Source organism: Nomascus leucogenys, chromosome 2, assembly GCF_006542625.1.
Source record: "Nomascus leucogenys isolate Asia chromosome 2, Asia_NLE_v1, whole genome shotgun sequence".
NCBI classification, from domain to species: Eukaryota; Metazoa; Chordata; class Mammalia; order Primates; family Hylobatidae; genus Nomascus; species Nomascus leucogenys.
In genome coordinates, this window is record NC_044382.1 from 103,934,916 (window position 1) to 103,957,510 (window position 22,595).

The 22,595-nt window shown below is 38.7% G+C and overlaps 1 protein-coding gene across 1 annotated transcript in view; it reads left to right on the forward strand.

The window, feature by feature from the left end:
• Positions 1–231: 231 nt before the first annotated feature.
• FAM81B (family with sequence similarity 81 member B) overlaps positions 232–22,595 on the forward strand; it is a 57,672-nt gene continuing 35,308 nt past the window's right edge. The window contains 4 exon segments of the mRNA XM_003261623.3: positions 232–276; positions 278–356; positions 1,648–1,751; positions 4,961–5,025. Of these exon segments, the coding sequence (XP_003261671.2) occupies positions 232–276; positions 278–356; positions 1,648–1,751; positions 4,961–5,025 (293 nt within the window).

Below are 22,595 nucleotides of genomic sequence, written 5' to 3' on the forward strand. Positions count from 1 at the left end.
ATCAGTTTAACAATGGCCACTTCCCACCCCATGAGACAAAGAAGTGAAGGCCTTAGTGATTTGTATGACAATGCGCACTACAGAAAACATTCAAAGCTTCTAAATCCCAGGGACTTCCTGACTTCAGTTGTGAGGGCCAGCCACACTGACATCATAGATCCTTCCTGCAGTCACAATGCTACTAAGTCATCCTTGGGAAAAGGCCCCAAAAACAGGAAGACCTTAGTTAGGATGCAGTTACAATTCCTTGGTACGCTGGCTTCCTCAGAAAAAAGAAAAAAAATCACAGAGATTTTTTTTCAAAAATACCAAATCTACAAAAAATAAAGCTGGAAAATCAAGCATCATGAGTTCAGGTACTTATGGACTATTCAGGGTCTCTAAATTTCTCCTACTTCACTATCTTTCTTATATCTCTTATTACATATAAACAAAATAATGAATCCCAATGAAGACCCTCAGAAGGCTTGGGCACAACAGGGTAATAACTTAAACAAATGTACAAGAAAAAAACAAACAATCCCATCAAAAAGTGGACAAAGGATATGAACAGACACTTCTCAAAAGAAGACATTTATGCAGCCAGAACATACGAAAAAAATCTCATCATCATTTATCATTAGAGAAACGCAAATCAAAACTACAATGAGATACCATCTCATGCCAGTTAGAATAGTGACCATTAAAAAGTCAGGAAACAACAGATGCTGGGGAGGATGTGGAGAAATAGGAACAGTTTTACACGTTGGTGGGAGTGTAAATTAGTTCAACCATGTGGAAGAAAGTGAGGTGATTCCTCAAGGATCTAGAACTAGAAATACCATTTGACACAGCAATCCCATTAATGGGTATATACCCAAAGGATTATAAATCGTTCTACTATAAAGACACATGCACGCGTATGTTTATTGCAGCACTGTTCACAATAGCAAAGACTTGGAACCAACCCAAATGCCCATCAATGATAGACTGGATAAAGAAAATGTGGCACATATATACCATGGAATACTATGCAGCCATTATAAAGGATGAGTTCATGTCCCTTTGCAGGGACATGGATGAAGCTGGAAACCATCACTCTCAGCAAACTAACACAGGAACAGAAAACCAAACACCACATGTTCTCACTCCCAAGTGGGAGTTGAACAATGAGAACACATGGACACAGGGAGGGGAACATCACACACCAGGGCCTGTTGGGTGTTGGGGGGCTAGGGGAGGGATAGTATTAGGAGAAATACCTAATGTAGATGATGGGCTGATGGGTGCAGCAAACCACCATGGCACGTGTATACCTACATAACAAACCTGCACGTTCTGTACATGTATCCCAGGACTTAAAGTATAATTTTAAAAAAATACATTCCTGATTATTTTAGAGCTGTCTGATCCTAACAAAGTTTCTAAAGGTCTTATAGAAGTATCTATAAAGAAATGCCCTTCTAGCTAACTATAGATGTTATGGGGGGATGGGGGAGAATTGGGATAAGTGAGGAGAGGGGAAATGTAAAACAAATTGAAAGCCTCCCTTTAAGCTAAGCTATGTGTACAGAAACTGCCCTCAATTTAAAAAAAAAAAAAGTTAGCAGCACTGCAAAAATTCACTTGTCATAGTTCCTGACCTGATTCAGCATTCTGGTTACCTAGATACAAATGTAAACAAAAGTGCCTCTCCAACTGCGACTGCAGAGGAACAGCCAGTTGAACCTGATGGCTCCCTTCCTGGCTCAGACAATAACCAAGAAAAGAAAGCAAGTACTTTTCAATATTCACATTAAAATTAGAATACTTTGCTCAGCTTCTTTAAAGCTTAGAGTGCTTAGAGAGTTTAAGAAGTCCTGGAAGAATAGTTCTCCCACATTTCCTGTTTGTTCTGTCTTGGCAAAATGGCTGCTGACAACACAAGCTGAAAAGAAAAATGACCTCAATTTAGAATTTCATTAATTAGACTGATTTTTAATATATGGGGCTAAAATTCTTTTAAGTTGATCGTGATGTATGTTTCATGATGATTCAAAAGGAACCATGATAAACTCAAGGTGCAGACTTTATCTTTATCTCTAACATGAAAACCGGTATAGCTAAATAGAATGTTTCCTTTATTAGAACTTGTCATATTTTCTCCATTAAAAAGAACATTTTTTAAAGCAGTGTTTTTAGACTTTTTTTTTGTACTTCTCTTAACACCTTGTAATTTACATAACAAGAGGCAGATGCAGTCACTTGTTACGTAAAGCACTAGCACAATATCAAACATTGATTTTTGGTATGTATTATATAGTAGGCTGTACCACATACTAGCTGTGGGACTTTGGAATGATTACTTAACCTCTCTGTTTCTTCTGTAAAATGGGTGAATTAGGCTTATCATACAAAGTTATTGTAGGTTTGAATGAGTCACTTAAGTAAGTGCTTAGCAAGTAGGAAGGGCTATAGTATGATTATCATCAACATCTACATGATCTTGGGCAAGTCCAGTACTTCTCTGATCCTGAAGCTCCTCACCTATAAAAAATAATCATCTTAATTTCTTTCCATAATAAGGGTTTCAGCTACTTAAGGTAACTAATGTCATCCTTACACTAATGTGAAGGTAATGATATCCACTTTATAGGGCATCATGTCAAAATTATGTCATATACAAGAATGTATTTCATAGCCCATAAAACCAAAAAGCTATGACATTTAAAGTATTATTATGAAATGGATAAAACTGATATACGTAAAAAAATTCCCATAGTAGCCATCAAGTTGTTTGTGAGACAATTTTTATATATAATAACATCCTAGCTTATAGGAATGAGGATAAAACAGAACTGACTCTTATGTTCAATCAGCAAAGATATAAAAATTTAAATATTGTCTTAGATACCTAAAAATTACATTTAAAAAATTGCACCAAAAGCCAACATCAATGGTTTTTGTTCTAGGTAGCAAAATTACAAGCGATAATTTTTATTCTGTATCTTTAACTTTTCTATACTTTTCCAAATATTCCTTCATCGTTGTGCTTAACATTTGTCACTTATAAAGTGTGTATTGTAGGTGTGTTTTTAAGAAAATGCTACTTATGGTCTTTCAAATAAGACTTAAAAATTAATAAAATAAAAATAAAACGTAGATCTAATTGTTACACTCCAGAAGGAGAAAGGAGGACAAGTTAGTGCCCTTGGACACTGTATTCATCGTACACTTTAATTCCACAAATACTTGGAGAGGACTACTGTTTGCAAACATATATGGAGGGACCAACTGGTTGCTGAGGAAATACCAAAAATAGATCCCCCCACAGACCAGAGGGAGCAGTGGAAAGGTGAGGAGGAAAGAACTGGCAATGAAGTAGGTGAGGTGTCAGGACTCAGTACTGTTTCAGTGGGAAACAGGAGTGAAAACACACTCCACGGTAGAAGGCATCAGGCCCTCTGGGACTTAGGACAGTTTCCATAATGTGGGCACCTGAGTGCCCAGTGAATCAGTAGATCCATTCTCTAGGGGAAGACATGGCTTAACAGGATTAGACCCATTGCAGACGCCATTCAGCAATGGGGGGAGGGTACAAGCTCTCTCCTGGGGGTTCACAGGCACCCTCGTGAGCAGCCTCGAGCCTGTTCTGCCTGCCCACCACCAACAGGGCTGGGTCAGGAAAGACTTTGTCAGGCGTTCTTTATTAGCATCCTTGACAATGGACTTAACATTTTTTTCTTTAAGTTTTTTTGAAGGAGGGAGGTATCCAATTAAGTTTCTTAAAACTTAAGAAGTAGTAATTCCTTGGGCACTTGAAAAAGGAATGCTTTCTGTATGTGAGTCTTAACATATTCTGCCCACCATTATAGTACACAGTAACATAAAGCAAGAAAAAATATCCTAGGAATATATTTTGTTAAAGTTTTTAACTGAGGTGGAATATTACTCATATTCTCCATATTGAATCCAGTTCAGCAATAGGCTATTAAAATTAGGATAAATCTGTCTTGATTTTTTAAACTTAAAAGAACATTAGAATTTAAGGCATTTTCGGCCAGGCTCGGTGGTTCACGCCTGTAATCCTAGCACTTTGGGAGGCCAAGGCGTGCGGATCACAAGGTCAGGAGATCAAGACTATCCTGGCTAACACGGTGAAACCCCGTCTCTACTAAAAAATACAAAATAAATTTAGCCGGGCATGGTGTCGGGCGCCTACACGGGAGGCTGAAGCAGGAGAATGACGTGAACCCGGGAGGCAGAGCTTGCAGTGAGCGGAGATTGCGCCACTGCACTCCAGCCTGGGCGACAGAGCAAGACTCCGTCTCAAAAAAAAAAAAAAAAAAAAAAGAATTTAAGGCATTTTTGAGAGATGAAAGGCAGTGAGTACATTGGGTATCTTCTTTCCTGTCATAAAAATGCTGCAAATTATCAACTTTCATGAAAATAGAACTTTCTAGTAGTACCATTTTGTTGAATTAGAAGTTGCCAGTTAAGTGTACATGTGGCCAGCTATACTTAATGTTAGTAAATCATGTATGTGACTGCTCTGGCTATAATAATCTGACATCCAGGTACTTGGATAGGCTAGTTTTCTAGTTCGGGGCTTTGTGTTTGAAAATTAGCTGTTTCTCCTTAGAAATCAGCATGTCAGGAATCATTCATTCTGTGAAGACTTCTTTAGTAACTCAGTCAATAATCATTAGATATTTCATTTTAAAATTATCTAAGAATAATCTATGGCTTTGACTTTTCCAAAAAGGTTTTCTTGACTGTGATACCAAATCTATGAAATACAACTCTTTAGTATCTCCGTAGAACTTAATTTTGTTTTTAGTCATTAGCAATACAAAGGGGACATGTGTAAGATTAACTGAGCTGATTATCTGGTCTATGGTATATATTTTGTTTAAAATTAAAACTCTTTAAAGATAAATTGCATAAAAGTAACCTGTAAAGAAGCAGATGATATATTCTGAATCTGTAACCTTTGTTTTAGGTAAGATTATCTCCAGCCAAAATGTCAACCAAGAATTCTACAGATCTAGTTGAATATGTTGACAAGTAAGTGTGTAAATTACAACTAGTTTTAACTATTAACTGCATTTATTGTGGCAAATCTCACGCGCAAAAAAAGAAAAAATCCTGTGTTTAATTATTCAGTCAGAGATGAATGTACCTGAATGAAACCTTTAAGTTCTCTGCGTTCAGGAGAGACTAAATCATGTCAGAAAGACAAACCTGATTCTGTTCCTTTCTGATTGACAGAACAAGCAGATTTAACTACCTTTTCTTTAAATGACCTCCATAGGTTCCTGTAGATTTATGTGAAAAGCAATACAACATATTGCATATTGTGACAATATCAGATATAGCTAACTATTGACTTCAAAATAAACCAAGTAAACCTGTTAACATTTCATGATAAAAACTCAGGAAATTTTGAAATATATTTCACTAATCATTAGAAAATGTTGTTTCTGCTATTTACAGTGTCATACCTGGAGCTCCCCCAGGAAAGGTGTACCACAGAGGGACAACTCCAGGCACTTGGAAATAGAGTAACACACTATTAACACATGCACATTGTCCAAAATACCCGAGGATGCCAGTGATGAAGGTGGCATTGCAGAGGCAATGCATATTAATTTGAGTTGTTTTCTATTCCATATGTCAAAGCAGGATTTGGTCTAATGCTGTCATTCATGTTTTCAGGGCACTGGGGATTTAGTCTCAGTCCTTCTACTACTTTGCTGTATAACATCAGTCAGTTCCATAATGTCTCTGGGCTTTAGTTTTTTCATTTAAAAAACAAAGAGGTTGGACTAGAAACTCGGTAGAATTCACTGCAGCTTTAAAATAATTCTGATTTTAATAATCATGACCACAGAAGAAAAAAATGGCCAAATGAATGAAATGAGTTCATGTGAAGAGAAAAATCTAAATACACCTTGAACTTTGATTTTTTAAAAATTATCTTTAACAATTAAGATGATAACATTTCTTCACTAATTTTTACTGCATTTTTTTTCACAAGAATTTCCCTGTCCCTTGGCCAGTTAAATTTAATACATTCCAAATAGTTCAATCACAGTATTTTAACCCCTTTTTTCATGTTCCCCATAACTTGTATTTGTTTATATGACTATGAGTCTATGATTTAGAAAAAAATAAAACCAAGCATGGGAAAAATATTTTTAAATGTTTAAAAAATGCAATATTTGGACAGATGACTTTTTTTCTGAGTTAAGGACAATGAATGTATTATGCACAAAAATAATTATTATAAATAAATGTATTAGCTAACCTTATCTTCCAAGGAGAAAAGGGAAACTTGTCCCTACCCGACTCTCTACATGACAAATGGAAAATAAAAATCATTCTTCTGATCCATCAAATTCTATTACAAACCTATGTGGATTTCTTTAGCTCAAGTTGGTGATGTACATCCCAGGAGATAAGAAATAAATTCCTGGAAAATGGTAACAAACTTAAGCAGTAGAAGATAAACTTTTTTGGATTTCTTGGCTTTCAGATAAATTAAAATGAAGACAAAGAGGATGAAATAGTCTATAATGCAAAGCAAAAGCATGATAAAGATTACTTGACTCCAACATTTATTTCTACCTTAATCTCTCCCTTATCGCTTCTCTTACTATATAACCATATATCTGGAACTTTCAATTTATGATTTCACATTGTTAATTGTCTTTTGGTCTCTCTCTTCTCATTTCTCAGATCAGGCTGCAAACTCCCTAAAGGCAGGCACTCTATGGCCTTATGATTTTTGATACCCATTCAATAGCCTATCATGATGTACTGAATATACCTGATGAACTGTAGTTGACAGATTTAATGGAAAGTAATGGTAGAACAATTGAATTGTTAGAGCTCTGCTTAAAGCAGCTGATTAACTGGAAAAGCAAAATAGCATTTGGGCATTTCAGTAATAAGTGCAGACATTTCGAATTGACATATTTAACCCAATAAAATAAAAATAAAGAACAATGGTTTTTAAAATAACTTCACTGGCCAGGCACAGTGGCTCACATCTATAATCCCAGCACTTAGGGAGGCAGAGGTGGGCAGATCACGTGACGTCAGGAGTTCAAGACCAGCCTAGCCAACATGGTGAAACCCCATCTCTACTAAATATACAAAAATTAGCCGGGTATGGTGGCATGCACCTGTAATCCCAGCTACTCGGAAGGCTGAGGCAGGAGAATCATTCGAACCCGGGAGGTGGAGGTTGCAGTGAATGGAGACTGCACCACTGCACTCCTGGCTGGGTCACAGAGTGAAACTCCATCTCTAAATAATAAATAAATAAATAAATAATTAAATAAATAAATAAATAAATAAATAAATAAATAAAACAAAAACCGTCAGCCTTCAACTCATAGTTTTCATTAGGTGACAACAAATGGATTGACATGCAAACAGAGTACTTAAGTAAAAGTCATCATCAACTCATTAAATAGCCTGAATATATATTACAGGTTTTCAGAGGTTTGGCCTTAAAACCTACATGAGTATATTTACAGGTAATACTATGAGCAAAGAATAACAACTCAAAAAGTAAAAATCCAGTCCCTCAGAGAGCTATCTAATAATGCGTTTGGAGCCATTCTAGCAGGAAGGAGAGAAATGAACTATTAGATAGCTGGCCGGGGTTGGCCTCATTAAGAATCTGACATTTGAGAAAAGACCAGGAAGTGAGGAATTTGGCCATGTGGACATCTAGGGGACAAGCAAAGTTTTGAAGGCAGGAATATTCTTATGGTGTAGCAGGAACAGAAAGGGGGCAAGGACGGCTGGGGTGAAAAGGAGGGAAATACAAATTGGAACTATGATAGCATCTGGGATTCTATTTGAAAGTCTCTGGAGAAAATGAATCCTGAGTTTCTGCTGCCCATGAGGCAAATTCCAACTTTCCTGAACAAAAAGGAGGCCAAGGAAATGAGGTTTTATACTGAGGAGTTTTCCAGGCTGGGCTATAGCCAATATATAACTCAGGAATTCTCTCAAGAGTACATTTTGTGAAGATGAGGGTCTGGCTGACAGCCAAAGAATGATATTTAAAATCTGGATACATAAAACTTTCAACAAGTCAAATGGGCAAAATAATAAATGATTAATGACTTCCCCTCATGAGTAGAATATGGAATTCAGGGTCTGAAAGTATTCATTTTCAAGGTTTTTCTTAGCACCATGGCAGACGCTTTATTATTCCGTGATGCATTGCTTTTGTTACTACATGATGAAGACAGATATTTCACATTACAATGCATGAGAAAGGAAGACAAAACTCTGTTGGTTGAACTTTCTATGGATAGATCGTGTTAGGTTGGATGGTGCTGCTATCAGCCACAGTGCAGTCTTTTGCTCTTTCTCTTTCTTCTTTTCATGCCCCCACACACCCACCTGTGATGGGCAAGGCTCTGCTGAGAGTGGGCACAGTCACAGGGATTGGGCATTACCCATAGGGACCCCGAATTAGTAAGGAAAGGGGCTGCCCAAATGATGCTCAGTCCCTCCTGGGAGGCTGTCTGGATTCTTGTCACATTTAAGACCTTCTGCTCAAGTGTGAGAACTCCACTGGGGTCAGGCTGATGCTGATCTCAGTTCTCTAGAGCACAGAGGGAGCCCCCTCCAACCTCTGGGCCTCTGAGAAGACCCTTAGGACTCCGAGGAGAGATGTGAGCCAGGCAGGAAAGGTGACTTGGTGAAAAATTACATGATGTTGGCAGCAAGTTACATATTAAGAAGCAGAGGGAAAGACACACCTTTCTCCTCTGAGAAAAGTGCAAATGTAACAGGAAGAGCCACTAACTGGCCTAAGCAAAGCTGCTGTGATGTAGGAGAAAGAGGAGAGGCTAACTAAAATGTTTCGCTGCTGAGTGACTCACAGCCTCCAAGCCTCAGTTTCCTCCTAAGTAGAGACAAATTTTACTCATGCCACAGTGTAGTGGTGGGAATGCAATGAAAATGATACATTGACTATACGCACTAAATAGAAATAAGACAGTGTTATAATAAATTCCTTACATTTCTCCTGGGCTAGGAGCTCCCTACCACAAACTGAGTGGCTTTAAACAATAGAAATGTATTACTTCACAATTCTGGAGGTTGGAGGTCTGAAATCAAAGTGCCAGCAGGACTGGTTCCTTCTGAGGGCTCCAAGGGGAACCTGTTCCTTGTCTCCTGCCTAGCTTTTGGTGGCTTTTGGGAGTCCCTGGCACTCCTTGGCTTGTAGATGTGTCACTCCAATCTCTGCCTCCATCTTTACATGGTGTCTCCCTGTGTTTCTGTCATCATACAGCCACCTTCACATACATACATACATACATACATACATACATACATACAGCCATCTTCACATCGACACCAGCCATGCTGGATTAGGGGCCCACTTTACTCCAGTAGGACCTCACCTTAACTGATTATATCTGCAAGACCCAATTTCCAAATAAGGCCACATACTGAGGTATTAAGCTTTAAGACTTCACCATTTCTTTTGGGGGGACACAATTCAACCCATAACACCATTTAATAATTATAAATAATTGTAAGAACACATATATACAATATTGTACAAGACATATTTACAAGACATTGCAAAGTATTTCAGGTACACATCCTTTAACTTGATCTCATCAGCCAGGTGGGAGAGTCTGGAGTCCCTCTCTCCACAGAACAGAGAGGGAGCCCTCTTCTGGGCAACCTCAGAGAGGTTGAAGGTAGCTTTTGACAGAGATTGAACTTGAACCCAGGTCTTCTGACTCCAAGTACAGCGTTCTTTCCCCTGGAGACTCACATTAAACACTCCCCCACCCCCACCCCCAAAGAGCAAGGTAATATGGGAAGGTATCTCAAGAGGGCCACAAATGCTACAACAAACCCCAACATCATCAAAACAATTTGCTACTGCAGTTTGCATATGCTTTACCTGTAAGTACGACCCAGACATCCACCCTGCCCTCACTGACACAGGGAATCTGTTTGGAACCTTTGTCAACCTTGATGCCTCCACATGAAGCAAAACCAATCGTACCAGGCACATCACTCATTTTGCAATCTGATTAAAAATTCTGCTGAACATGAGTCTGCCTTATAGAGCGCATCACTTTTCACTGGAAAAGAATTACAACCAGTTCTTTCTCCAGTCTCTTCTGGACCATGCCACTATATGGAGTTCTTTTTGGGCCCTTCCTGGTGCTCTGTGCTGGCCCAGCCCTGTTGGCCTGGTGTACTTTCTCCTGCAGTGGGCCCACCAGAACTCAAATTACCTGCCTCACCCCCCAGAGCATTCAGCCCTACCTAAAACTCAGCAGTGGAAGTCTCTCCAGCTACAAACATCCACTTGCCAGGGTGGTTATATACAAGCAACACAAAAAATATAGAAAATGTTTTTTTCTTTTTCATCACTCCCCACACACACTCATAGATTATTTTTGTGAGGCATCAAAATATTCTCTGAGATTTCACTTTAGGTTTTTTTTTTTTTTTTATAGGACTCTCTGCACTCATACCGTAACTAGTCATATATTAGATCTCATAAAAATGTAGAAATCTTTCTTCAGTATGCCTTTTTGTGTTCTAGGAAAAGGTTTAAATTTTCAAGTTTGATTCTCTGAGTATTACAGGTTGCCAAAATGGTTATCAGAATCTCCTCAGTAAATTTAGGGCTCTATTCACAAGAACAGAACAGGCAGGGATATGAGAGGCTCCATGTACTGGCCAATCTGCCAGCTACAGCACAGCTGGTGTAAGTCACACCGAATTACAGAAAAATAGAACTCAGAGTTTGTGGAAAATCTGTTCGGATTCAGTTGTCAGCTACATAATCAATGATCTATGTGAAGCCCAAATATCTCTCTGAAAAGGCCCCCTAGGAATTTTTCCTCCTGTGGTTGGTGACTCCATCTGCACTAGTCTGGAATATTCAGTTATTTCTTTCCTTTCATAGTTAAATTTAGATCTAGGTCCCACTGACATACATAACATACTCAGAAAGCAGCGAGGTTCTTAAATTTACATCTTACTACTAGGGAAAGCCCTCAGTTTTTATCCCTTAGGAATACCTAATGATTTGAATAATGGCCTCGTCAGGAATCTCTCTTAGAAAATTGAGACATGCTCATGTGTTTGTTCTTCCATGGTTGATTTAGAAAGGTCAGTTGGAAAACAATATTCTCTGTCCTTGTGGCAATGCAAATAGGGAAAAAATATAAGCTGTCTGTTGATTTTCAGGAACCATGTAAATAAAACCAAACAGAGCCATCATTTGGTGCTTCATTAAACCTTAAGAATTAGCAATGATAATAAGACTGCATTAATAGTAAATCCCAGGCCTGAAAAGAAATTTCCAAAAGGAAAGCTCTCCACTTAAACATAAAATAAATTTTAAAAATAAACTTTAAAAATTTAGGAAAAGAAATAACTACAGTCCAGTATTTGCATCCCACTTAATGTCTCCATGGTTGCAGGCAAATAGTTTTGCATAGCAGTAGGTGATACCCTCCTAAAAGGCTTCCTTTGATGGGCCAAATAGCCACAGCATTGAAATCAGCCCTGACAGACAGGACCACAGACCTGCTGGCTTGGGTCTGCCCGCTCATTGCTCTTTCTGGATATAATCTTGATATTAGCCAACAGCACCTCACCCCAAAGAGTGAGGCACTGGGACCCTCCTAACCCCAGACATACAGCTGTATGGCATTGGTTTCACCACCCTCTCTACTGCATGCATCTCACTTATTATCTCAGAACTTACAACCACACAGCAAAATAGGCCTTGTTGGCCCTGTTTACAGAAGAAGCAATTAGAACACTTGGTTGGTAAGTGATGGAGCCTGTGTTCTACCCTCAGTCTACCTTGCTTTCCAACCTGCCAAGCTGCTTGTGGATGTCTACAGAACTTGAGAGCTCATATTCCATAGTTCACTACTTTAGCACTTCATTATATATCCTGCCTTATATTATTCGCTGATTCACATGACCAGTCTTAAACAAATCAGTGGTATTTAGTCTTTAGGATACATTAGAATCACCTATGCCCTTGCTTAAAATGAATATTCTTACTCTCCCCGCCTACCCTAAAATTTTGATTCAGTAGGTTTGTGTTGGAGTGGAGTAATCTGTATTTTAACAACTTCCCTCCCTCACCCTCCCCTGTGATACCAATTCAAGTATAAGAAATACTGAATTAACCTAAGTTCCTTGAGGAACAGAGCCATTATATGTAAATATGTAACATTACAGGTATGGACTAGAGTAAATGTGTGTATGGACTAGAGTGAATTTGTATATGAACTAGAGTAAATATTTAGTAAGTACTTAATGTGTCTTTATTTGAAATGACATTTTTATTGGCAAGTAACTAGATACAGACACAGTGCTTTCAGCTGCATATAATAGAAGCACTAACCAAAAATGGTTTAAATGTAGAAATACTGATTAGCTCATATAACAAAAAAAATCCAGAGTTTGGTAAATTTAGTAGCTTCAGAACATCATTAAGCAGCCAGGTCGTGTTTTTTTTATTCTTTCTCTCTGCCATTTCCTTTTTCCTCATGATCACAAGATGGCTTTGGTAGTTCCAAGCATCATGCACAGACAGGACAACATTCAGAGAAGAAGAGGGAAGTTTCTTCTGTGTATCCCTTCTTGAAGGCAAAGACACTTTACCCAGAAGCCCCATAGCAGGTTTCTCTTTACATGTCATGGGCCAGAATTGCTTCACATGCTCTTACCATAACCAATTGCATCTCAACCCAGAAGAATGGAATCCTTGTGATTAGCTTGCCCCTCAGAAGGACATGGGGGACAGGAAGGATGAATCAAGTCAGGCAGAAGTTGGGTGTGGCTGTTGGGAGGGTAACCAATGGTATCTGCCATGCTGAGAACATCTAGGAGAAAACAATTTCTAAATCTGGGGGGAAATGAAGCATAATTTATAAGTGTCTGTACAAGACTGAAAACCGGGAGACCAAATACCTTTGCTGGCAAATCTGGGATATAGATTGTCTAGAGGCCACAAAGCAGCACTGGCTCAAAGAAAATAATGAGCAAATCTGCAGTGCACCACTAGGCTATGTGTCACCTTCAGCAGAGCCTGGCATCTTCCTCCCTTCTGCCTCTGACTCATACATCCAATCCAGGGTAGCACTGACAGCATGGTGAGGGTTTTAGGGGAATGGATTTTATATATGATAGGTACCATTTGGTGATTTTCCAAAAGAACATTTTTGAACCAAATGAGTGGTAAATGCAATCTGACTCACAAAACCCCTTGGCAAAGTTTTCTTTGCACCTCAGATTTACAGGTGATAGAAAAGAAGAATCTCTCTGAGTGTGTGAGTGTGTGTGCACATGTTACAAAAACTACCATGTTAATGAAATATTCAATTTGAAAAAAAAAAAAAAGAAAAGAAGAATCTCACCCAGGCTGAGACTATTTTATATTGCTTAAGAGAGTAAACTACGTCTTGAGGCTCCAACAAGCTGTGACTTTATGGAGCCACTTTTTTTTTGTCCAGTTTTCCAACAACTGAGCCTTAAGGGAAGAGTCCAGGTAGAGAAATCAGTCTGTCAATCAACAAATATTTATTGACTGACTACTATGTGCCACGCATTCTTCTCAATGTTGGGGGACTGTGCAGAACATGTCAGAAAAGTGCCTCACATAGTGAGCTCTCATTCTAGTGATGGAGGATAGACAATAAACAGAAACAAGTAAATAAGATAATTTTAGGTAATGACAAATGCTTTCGAGAAGATAAAATGGGATATTATAAGAGAAGGCCTACATGGTTGAATGAGATAAATGGAGGGAAGAATGGGAGGAGATGAGGTTAGAAAGGAGAGATAAGAGTTTATTCTGAGAGAATGGATAAGCCATAGGAAGGTCTTAAGTAGTCAAGGGCTACCATTTACGCTTTAGAAAGACCACTCTAGCTGCTGTATGGAGGATGTGCTATTTGTTAGGAGGAAAAGTGGAAAAGATAATGGTGGCCAGGATCAAGAAAGGAAGAAAGAACTAAAAAAACTGTGGGTTTGGAGCCTAAGAATACTTCTGGGTGTTATTTCTGCAGCTACCCTATTAGGTCACATGACTAGCATTAATGTCGCCTGCTTATTGTTGGAATGATGAGAAAATGTGGGAGTTAATGTTAACATTTGATTTTGGAATCTGTGAGTTTCAAATCGTGACCCTGAATCTCCAAGTTGTGTGACCATTCCTTGTTCTGTCTGGTAAATTTCCTCAGTCTGGTCTTCCAAATCACTAATTCATTCTTTAGCTATTTTTTGTGTTATATTTATACTACCTTTTATTTTTATTTCAATTATATTTTCCATACCTAATGGTTCTACTTACTTTTTACATTTTCTAGTTTTTCTTATTTTACTAATATCTTCTTTTGTCTTCTCTCTTAATATGTTTATTAGCCTTTAAAAAATTTATTGTGTACTTTTTAATATTTCTCTTCTGCGGGAATCTGTAATCTAGTAGGTTGTTTATTTGTAGGTTAATTACTTTTAAAAAGGCTGTGCTTCTCAAAAGTCCTGTTAATTTGGCCTTTGAACTCATTTCCCCTGGGCATTTCAGCCAGTTCCTGGTCTCCAATGGAGCCTTGTCAGCTCCAGTGAGTCCAGGGGTGGGGTGTGGATGAGCCCCAGGCACCAGAAAACCACTCCCTATTCCACAAAATAACTTCTCCTGTCAGGTCCTCACCTTTTGCTCCCCAGGAAGAAGCAGGTTTAGGAGGACAGTTGCTCTCCCACCCTGTGGACATTTAGAAGTGAAACAAGGTGGCAGCAACTCCCCAAAGTCAATTGTTCCCCAAGTTTCTTGTTGTTACTGCTCCAACTCCTTACCAACACAGTCCCTCTGCCCTGCCTAATCTTTCTTTAGAGGACACCTAGAACAGTTTGACATTTCACAGGAGTCAGAGCAACTGGTCCGAAGGAAACAGAGAAGAAGATCAGGCTTACGTTGTTCCCTTTCCCTATTTTATCTTCCCACAGCCCTCCCAAGCTGTCTCTTGTCCCAGGCCAACGCAGCCATCTGATTCAGGTTGGGTTGCCCAGGGAACAGACTCTGAGATGGAGATTGGTGAATAGAAGGCTTGTTACAGAGCACACTGGGATCAACACCTGTGGAAGGGAAGGGAAAGGAATGGAACTGAACAGAAGGAATAGTTGAATTATATGAAGTGAGTTGAGCCAACTAACTTCAATTAGTTACATAAGGATTTTATATACATTAGGTACCATGGCTCCAATAGTTGAGCCAAAGAAGACTTCAGCCAACTTCACAGGAAGCTCTGGAGCTGGGACAGCCCTTCAAAGTTGTCCGGAGTTAGACCAAGCATGCCAGGCCTTTATACCCACACACTGTCCAATCACGGAATGAAGCTGCCCCAGAAGGTGGGCATGACCTTGACAAGGCAGTTTTCAGAGAAAGCTAACAGCTGAGGTCTGCCAGCTGGCAGCACTCCCAACAGTTGGGGGGTATAAGTCCTTCCTTCCTGAACGGGGAGCTAGGTGGCACATCACGGCATCCACAGCACCACCCACACATGCACCTGTTTAAAATAGCCCCCACCACCCCAGGGGTTTTTCACTTTCTCCAAGTCCTTCAGGATTTTGTAAGGGAGAGAGGATGGGAAGCCACATTAATTCAACATTTTTGTCAAAACCATAGTCAGCCTGGGATTTTTTTTAACCTCTGAATAACTGTCTAACTCATTTCCTTTCTTTCTGCACTTTGTCTCACATGAGCTGTCATATCCCTCTGGGGCTGATTTACTTTAGCTCCCGTGTTCTCACTAACTCTCAAATCTGTATTGCTTGCTGAAAGCTTTATTTTCCCAGGAGGCCGAAGCTGAATGAGTCCTCTGAAGACCCAGCCAGAGCCGAGCAGAGGTGTGCTGGCTCTGCAGAGACAACAGGACCCCTGGGCATGGGGGATGGCAATATTTTCCATGGGACCAAAGTCTGCTCTGTGAGTCCCACAGAATCCCCCATCATTTCTCAGGTCCCACAGGCCCCCACCCCACCAGATAGTTGTAGTATGTGGGATGGGGTAGGAGCCAAGGTGAGCAGTGGTGGTGCAACTCTTCCTTTTGAAAGCTACCTAAGTGATTCCAAAAATGCCTGTTCTCTTTTACACACACACACACGCACACACACACACACACGCACACCTGCCAGCTCAGGCAATCTCATTTTCTTCACCCAAGTCTTCAACCACCATTTACTTCTCTGATAACATCCAAATCTCTATCTTCAGACACATTTCAGACTGTTCAAGGGGAATCTCCAGATAGATGTCATATACAAAATCTCAAATTTGTTTTCTTCCCCCAAAACATAACTGTTTTTTGTTTGAATTTTCAGTCTTGATGAAAAGTGGCATCATACATTAAGCTCAAATCCAAAACATCAGAATCTCTCCCTCCTTCAGGCTCATTTCCAATCTATCTCAAAGTTCTACAACTTCTAGGTTTATAATATCTGTAACATCTATCCTCCTTCTTTATGTCCAAGATCACCATCTGAGTCTCAGACCTTCCTCATTTTTTCATGTAGGTTACTGTCCATGTTAGTTATCCATTGCTGTGTAGCAAAGTATCCCAAAACTCAGCGGCATAAAACAGCGAATATTTATCTCACAGTTTCTCAGGATCAGGAATTCTAGGATGGTTCACTTACATAGCTCTTGGTCGACACCGCAGACCCTTGCTGGCTGTTGTCAGGAGTTTTCAGTTCCTCACCATGTGGACCTCTCCATAGGGCTATTCAATATGGCAGCTGTCTTCCCCCAAAATGAGAGAGAGAGAGGGGGGAAGGAGGGAGGAAGAGAGAGAAAGAGAAGAATCTGATTATCATAGGGTGAGGAGCAAACCACACATATTGAAAGGCACAACAAAAGAAGCTTGCTTCTTCAAGAAGCTGATCAGTGAAGGGAAGGAGTAATATATATTAATGCCAAGAGAGGGTATCAGGATTTTTAAGTTTCTTTGCCCGTACATGAAATAGCCCTGGCCTCTGTCTTTTCCCATTTCTAATTTACTTTGTTTACTTTTCATTGAACTTCTGACTCTTTTGCTCATCTTTGCCTTTAATCTGTGATTTCTTTCATCTATTAGTAGGCAGCCCTCTCCTCAACATAGAATTATCAGGTATTACATTTATATGGATCTGGAAATCATCCAACTTGGTTTGTTAGAATAGTGGGTAAATTGAGGAGGAAGCACATTCCAGGGGTGATTTGGAGGCAGAGTTTGGAGGGGACCTCTTCTCTGCATGTAACGTAGTATGAACTTCAGACTGCTTAGGCCTGAATACTGGTCCACCGTTGTTAGCTGGGTAAACTCGGACAGAAGTTGTTCAATCTTTCTAAGCCTCAGTTTCATTATCGTTAAAAACAGGGTAATATTAATAGACCATGGTGTTATCATGAAGATTCAATAGATGACTCATTTAAAGTGCTAGCCACAAGGTCTGGCTTGTATTAAATGCTCAAAGATACTAGCTATAACTATTTATAAAGTGCAGGAGTAGTGTATGGACACGGTGGTAATGCTTTTGACTGCTCAGTGACGTTTACTTCCCTCCTTCTGATTCTCAGGTTCTAGAATTATGTTATCCCAAACAGTAGCCATTGGCCACATGTGCCTTTTGAGCACTTGAAATGTGGCTAGTCCAAATTGAGGAGTTGTGCTATAAGTGTATAATACACACTGGACTTTAAAGACTTATTTTTAAAAAGAATGTAAAATATTCCATTAAAAAGTTCACATAGATTACATGTTACGATGACATTTTAGATATAATGGTTTAAATTATATTGTTAAAATTAATGTTATCAGTTTTTGTTTTGTTTTTTGAGATGGAGTCTCGCTCTGTCACCCAGGCTAGAGTGCAGTACCTCAGTCTCAGCTCACTGCAACCTCCACCTTGCGGGTTCAAGTGATTCTTGTGCCTCTGCCTCCCGAGCGGCTGGGACTATAAGTGTGTGCCACCACATCCGGCTAACTTTTCTATTTTTAGTAGAGATGCAGTTTCACCATGTTGGCCAGGCTGGTCTCAAATTCCTGACCTCAAGTGATCTGCCCACCTCAGCCTCCCAAAGTGCTGGGATTACAGGTGTGAGCAACCACACCTGGCCTGTCATCAGTTTTTTAAAAATTTTTCTTAATGTGGCTATTAGAAAGTTTAAAATTGTCTATAAGGTTTACATTATATTTCTTTTGAGCAGTTTTATAAGGATGAAATTACAGAGCTACTAAATTAAAAAGAAGTAATATATTTCTATATTTTATTTATCTGCATAGCATAAGCCCCTCTTCTTCCTTTATGAGCCAACCAGTTTCTGTTGACCTTCACTGGGCAGTTGAAGCCTTGCCGTCTGCACACACTGATCCTTGTGAACAACCATCCATCACTAGGGTAATAAAATTATATCTGTGGCCCAACTTTAGCCAGCTTCTGGCATTGCCCAAAAAAACTTAGCTACAGATTAATCCTCAGACAGCAAACAACCAACAGGGAAGAAACAAACTTCTTATTTTTTAAATTCCTTTGGCAGAGATACTTGATATCAAATTGGAGGAAAATTGCATATGGCAAATACCACCAGTAGTCAATCCAGTAGACGTTTTCTCCTTCCTCTCTGCTAATAAAAGTCCCAATTTTGTTTAAGGCTACAATGTACCCAGCTCAAAAAACAAAATAAGGTATAAGAGGTGGCTACATGACATAGCTTCAGCCAATGAAATATAGACAAAAGTGTCATGGAGTCTTTTAGAAAGGCTGTCTCGATTTAAAAAAGGACGGGCGGGGACAAACTCAACAGATGCACACATTTTATTTTTTGCCTTCTGTCTTTTCTATCGGGAATGGGGCACAATACTTCAAGGTGGAACAACAACCTTGAGACCTGAGGGTAAAGGTCACACACTATGAGTGGGCCAGGAAGCCGGAAGGAGCTGGGCACCTGATGACTTCCTCAGTCAGCTGCTCTACCTCTCCACTTCTTGTTACTTGAGCCAAATAAACCCTACTTGCTTAAGTCACTCTCTTTGGATTTCTGATAAACAAAGCTAAACACAACCCCAGCTGAAACCCGCAGTCCAGAAAATGCTAATGTTCACAATCTGGCCCTAAAATCTGCTGTCCTGAGGACATTTTCACTTCCAAGAAAATTTGTCACTATTGGCCTAAAGCAGATAGTTATTTTGGCTCATGCAATGGGAATAAGCATTAATTATTTGGCCTTGGCTTTTTATGATCCAGCATATATAATAGTCATTTTAAAAAGATATATACTATATATCTATACATCTACGTAACTATATAGATACAAATATATATTTCCAAGAGGGCAGGGGCTTTATCTGTCTCATTCATCATTTTATTTCCAGGCCCTAACAAAGGCCAAATCTCCTTTTCCTTAAGGCTGACTTCTCTTTCCAGTGATATTAACAACATAATTTGCTACCATTCAGAGGCAGCAACATGGAAAACATCCTAGGCTAAGTTACAGCTGACCTAGAGCTAATCCTGGCTCTACCAAACAGATAGTTCTGGGACATTGAAACATTTCTTCAAATAAAAACTCGTGCAGAAATTCAATGTATTAAGCAGGTAAGATTAAAGAGAGAAAACCCACAGCCCCTTCTACTGGGTCATAGGATAATAAGAAATCCCCAAGAAATTTAATAGTGTTAAAGACAAATTTAAAGTAAACCTCTCACTCAATTATATAGATTTGAAGGAATGTTGTCATGTTCATGTATAAAAAATGTGACTTGGTATAGGGTCAGAAATCAGTACACATAAGGGCTTTGGAAATAACCTGTATTTGGGGACTACACAACCAAGTGTTTTAGCACATGGGCTTTGGATGACCTAGGACCAGTTAACTATTCCATTAATGGGTTTCATAATCCCAAAAAAGCACAATCCTGAATGTCATAATACCAAGTGTGGAAATCCCAAAAAGATCAAAATCCCTAAAATATAATTCTGGAGAAAATAATTTAAAAGACATTTCTTCACATTTATAAAAGGAGATTTATTTTAGAAGCATATAAAAACATGACGGAGCATTTCACAGGCCACTTTACATAATAAAATAGGCAATAGTAACATTTGTATTTTTACAAGCATAAGCATACAGGTATACTAACAACAGTCATATGGGTATAATGTTATAAGTGGATGAACCATATTCATAAAGAAATAAGTCAAAATTCAAAATGTATAAATGCATAATACTATGGATGGTAATTTTGTGCAACCAGCTTTATAACTGTAGTCATCTGAAACACCATGACGATAACCTAAGTCTTTTGATAAGACTGATCCAAAACTTCAGTGAGTCACTATGGCATATGCAATTGCACAAAGAGCTGAGATCTTGAGAAATTTTATCTTTCACAAATGCAGTTGTACAAAAAAGGACATCTCTTCATTTATTGGGGAAGTTTCAACATTTTTACATACACAGTGCTTACACACAAAGTCAATGTTGTAATAATGCACTTTTGTGGAGTCAAATTGACAAAATATGCATAAGACAAATTAGAACTTTCTGAAAGTCTTTATATAGTTTATACTCCAGTATTGCAAATGATGTGAAGATGAAATACATAGTATAGCAAATTGTGAAAAGTAATAATAACAATGCTGACAATTTAAGATAGTGGGAAAAAAACTAGAAAAAATACAACATTTGAAAAAGTATATTACAGGGCTACATTATGGGCAATTACATGGAGGTAGTCCATTAGAGCTGGCCAACTTTCACAGTCATATTTTGAAGTCTTGCATGGCAATGAATTGCTGCTTTTTTTTTTCTTTTAAGACATGGCTCTCATCAGAGAATATGTTCACATTTCATTCATTTTCCACATAGCACTGCTCTTTTTGAAATTCTTTTATGATTCGACATACATGAGCATTCCTTATTAAATATTTCCATCTTTGCATAATTTTTCTATGCTGTTTTGGGTACACAGAAATTCATTCCACATGCACTCATATGCAGAAGCAATACTGATAATCAAATAGTCACACTATTGTGTGTCTTCTTATCTTACTGTGTGCATAATTATATTTGAACCAGTTGGTAACTTTGCTGACTTCTTCAGGCAAATATGGCTTTAATTTATTAAAATTTCCTAAAATGTCATTAGCTGGGAGGAATGCCACTGCAAACAAATGAAATATTTTTAAACCATATGGGGTGGCCAATTCACTTGTCTGAATTTTTCACCATATGCATTGGGCTGAATGACAAAATCAAATTTTATTGATGACACCTTGAGATTCACTTTTAGAAGCCTTGATGGGACTTAATTCCAAATCTGTCATGGTTTGGGGATTTGACTAAAATCCATTTTCTTCTGCAAAGTCCACCAAATCTTCAAATAAATGTTTATAAAATGCTTCACTTTTTCCAGTCATTAATATATAAAGAAGCAGGTAAGTTCAAGAATGTTTGGATCCAACTGGGGCATGATGGCATACAGTTGATAAGAAAGATGGGGACGATTTTGAAAGTGTCATTCCTCAGCCAAAGTGAAGCATGCACTAGTTTGTCTATGTTAGATTTAGTGGCAAATATAGGAAGTCTATCTTCTTTGACAGTCAGATCCCTAACTAAGAATATTTCATCACTCGATGAGTTTCAGAACACTGGAGGAACCTCTATATCAGGAAGCATCTTTGGTTCAGAATGTTGCTCAGCTTGTGGAATTCTTTTTATTCTCTGATGAGGAGTGTTTTTTGAAGGCAAGCATGGCACTATGTGTGAAGGGGCACAAGTCATACATGATTGAATCATTTCACAGGAGACATTTGTTGTATTTTTCACCTGTGTTTTTACTTCTATGATTTTCAAAACACTCAAAACATTGAGGATAGATCTCTCTCATGTTGTGCACTCAGACTCACACACTAATCACCTCTGGAAACACCCTCACAGATACACTGCCTCACCAGGTTCTAGGTATCCCTTAATCCAGTGAAGGGATTTTAAACTTTAGGAATTTCAATGTTTGAGATTATGTCTTTTGGGATTATGATTGGTACTATTCATGAACTAATTTCCCTATCTATGAAATTAGAATAATTCTGTTAGACAATATGAAAATGTACAATGTGAATCTCTAAGGGAGAGACATCATATGCAAGGTTTTCTAAGTGTATTTGATCATAGAATTCTTTTGTGGTGGCCTATCCTCCTGACTCCTATTCCAGGACTCAAACCTTGGAAAACTCTCTAACACAGTCACTTTTGCATCTTTATAGTTATAAAAACTTAATTTTTTCTACATTCAAGTAGAATTTTCATAAAGGGTATATAAAGGCGTCAGTCTTGGAAGAAGGCTTCTAATATCTTCTTTCATGAATCCCTCTACCCACTCCTAACTACCACCAATTGGCTTGAAGCATGAAAAATGCATCTGCTTCTTAGATGAGACCTTCACCAAATTCTAACCATGGCAGGTGCTTAAAATCCTATCAAACTTCTCACAGGGAAAAAAATAAAAGATCAGAAGTGAGGATTCTAGTTCTGGTTCCTGGCTCCTCCAGCTCATTCTTTTAATGCCCTGGTG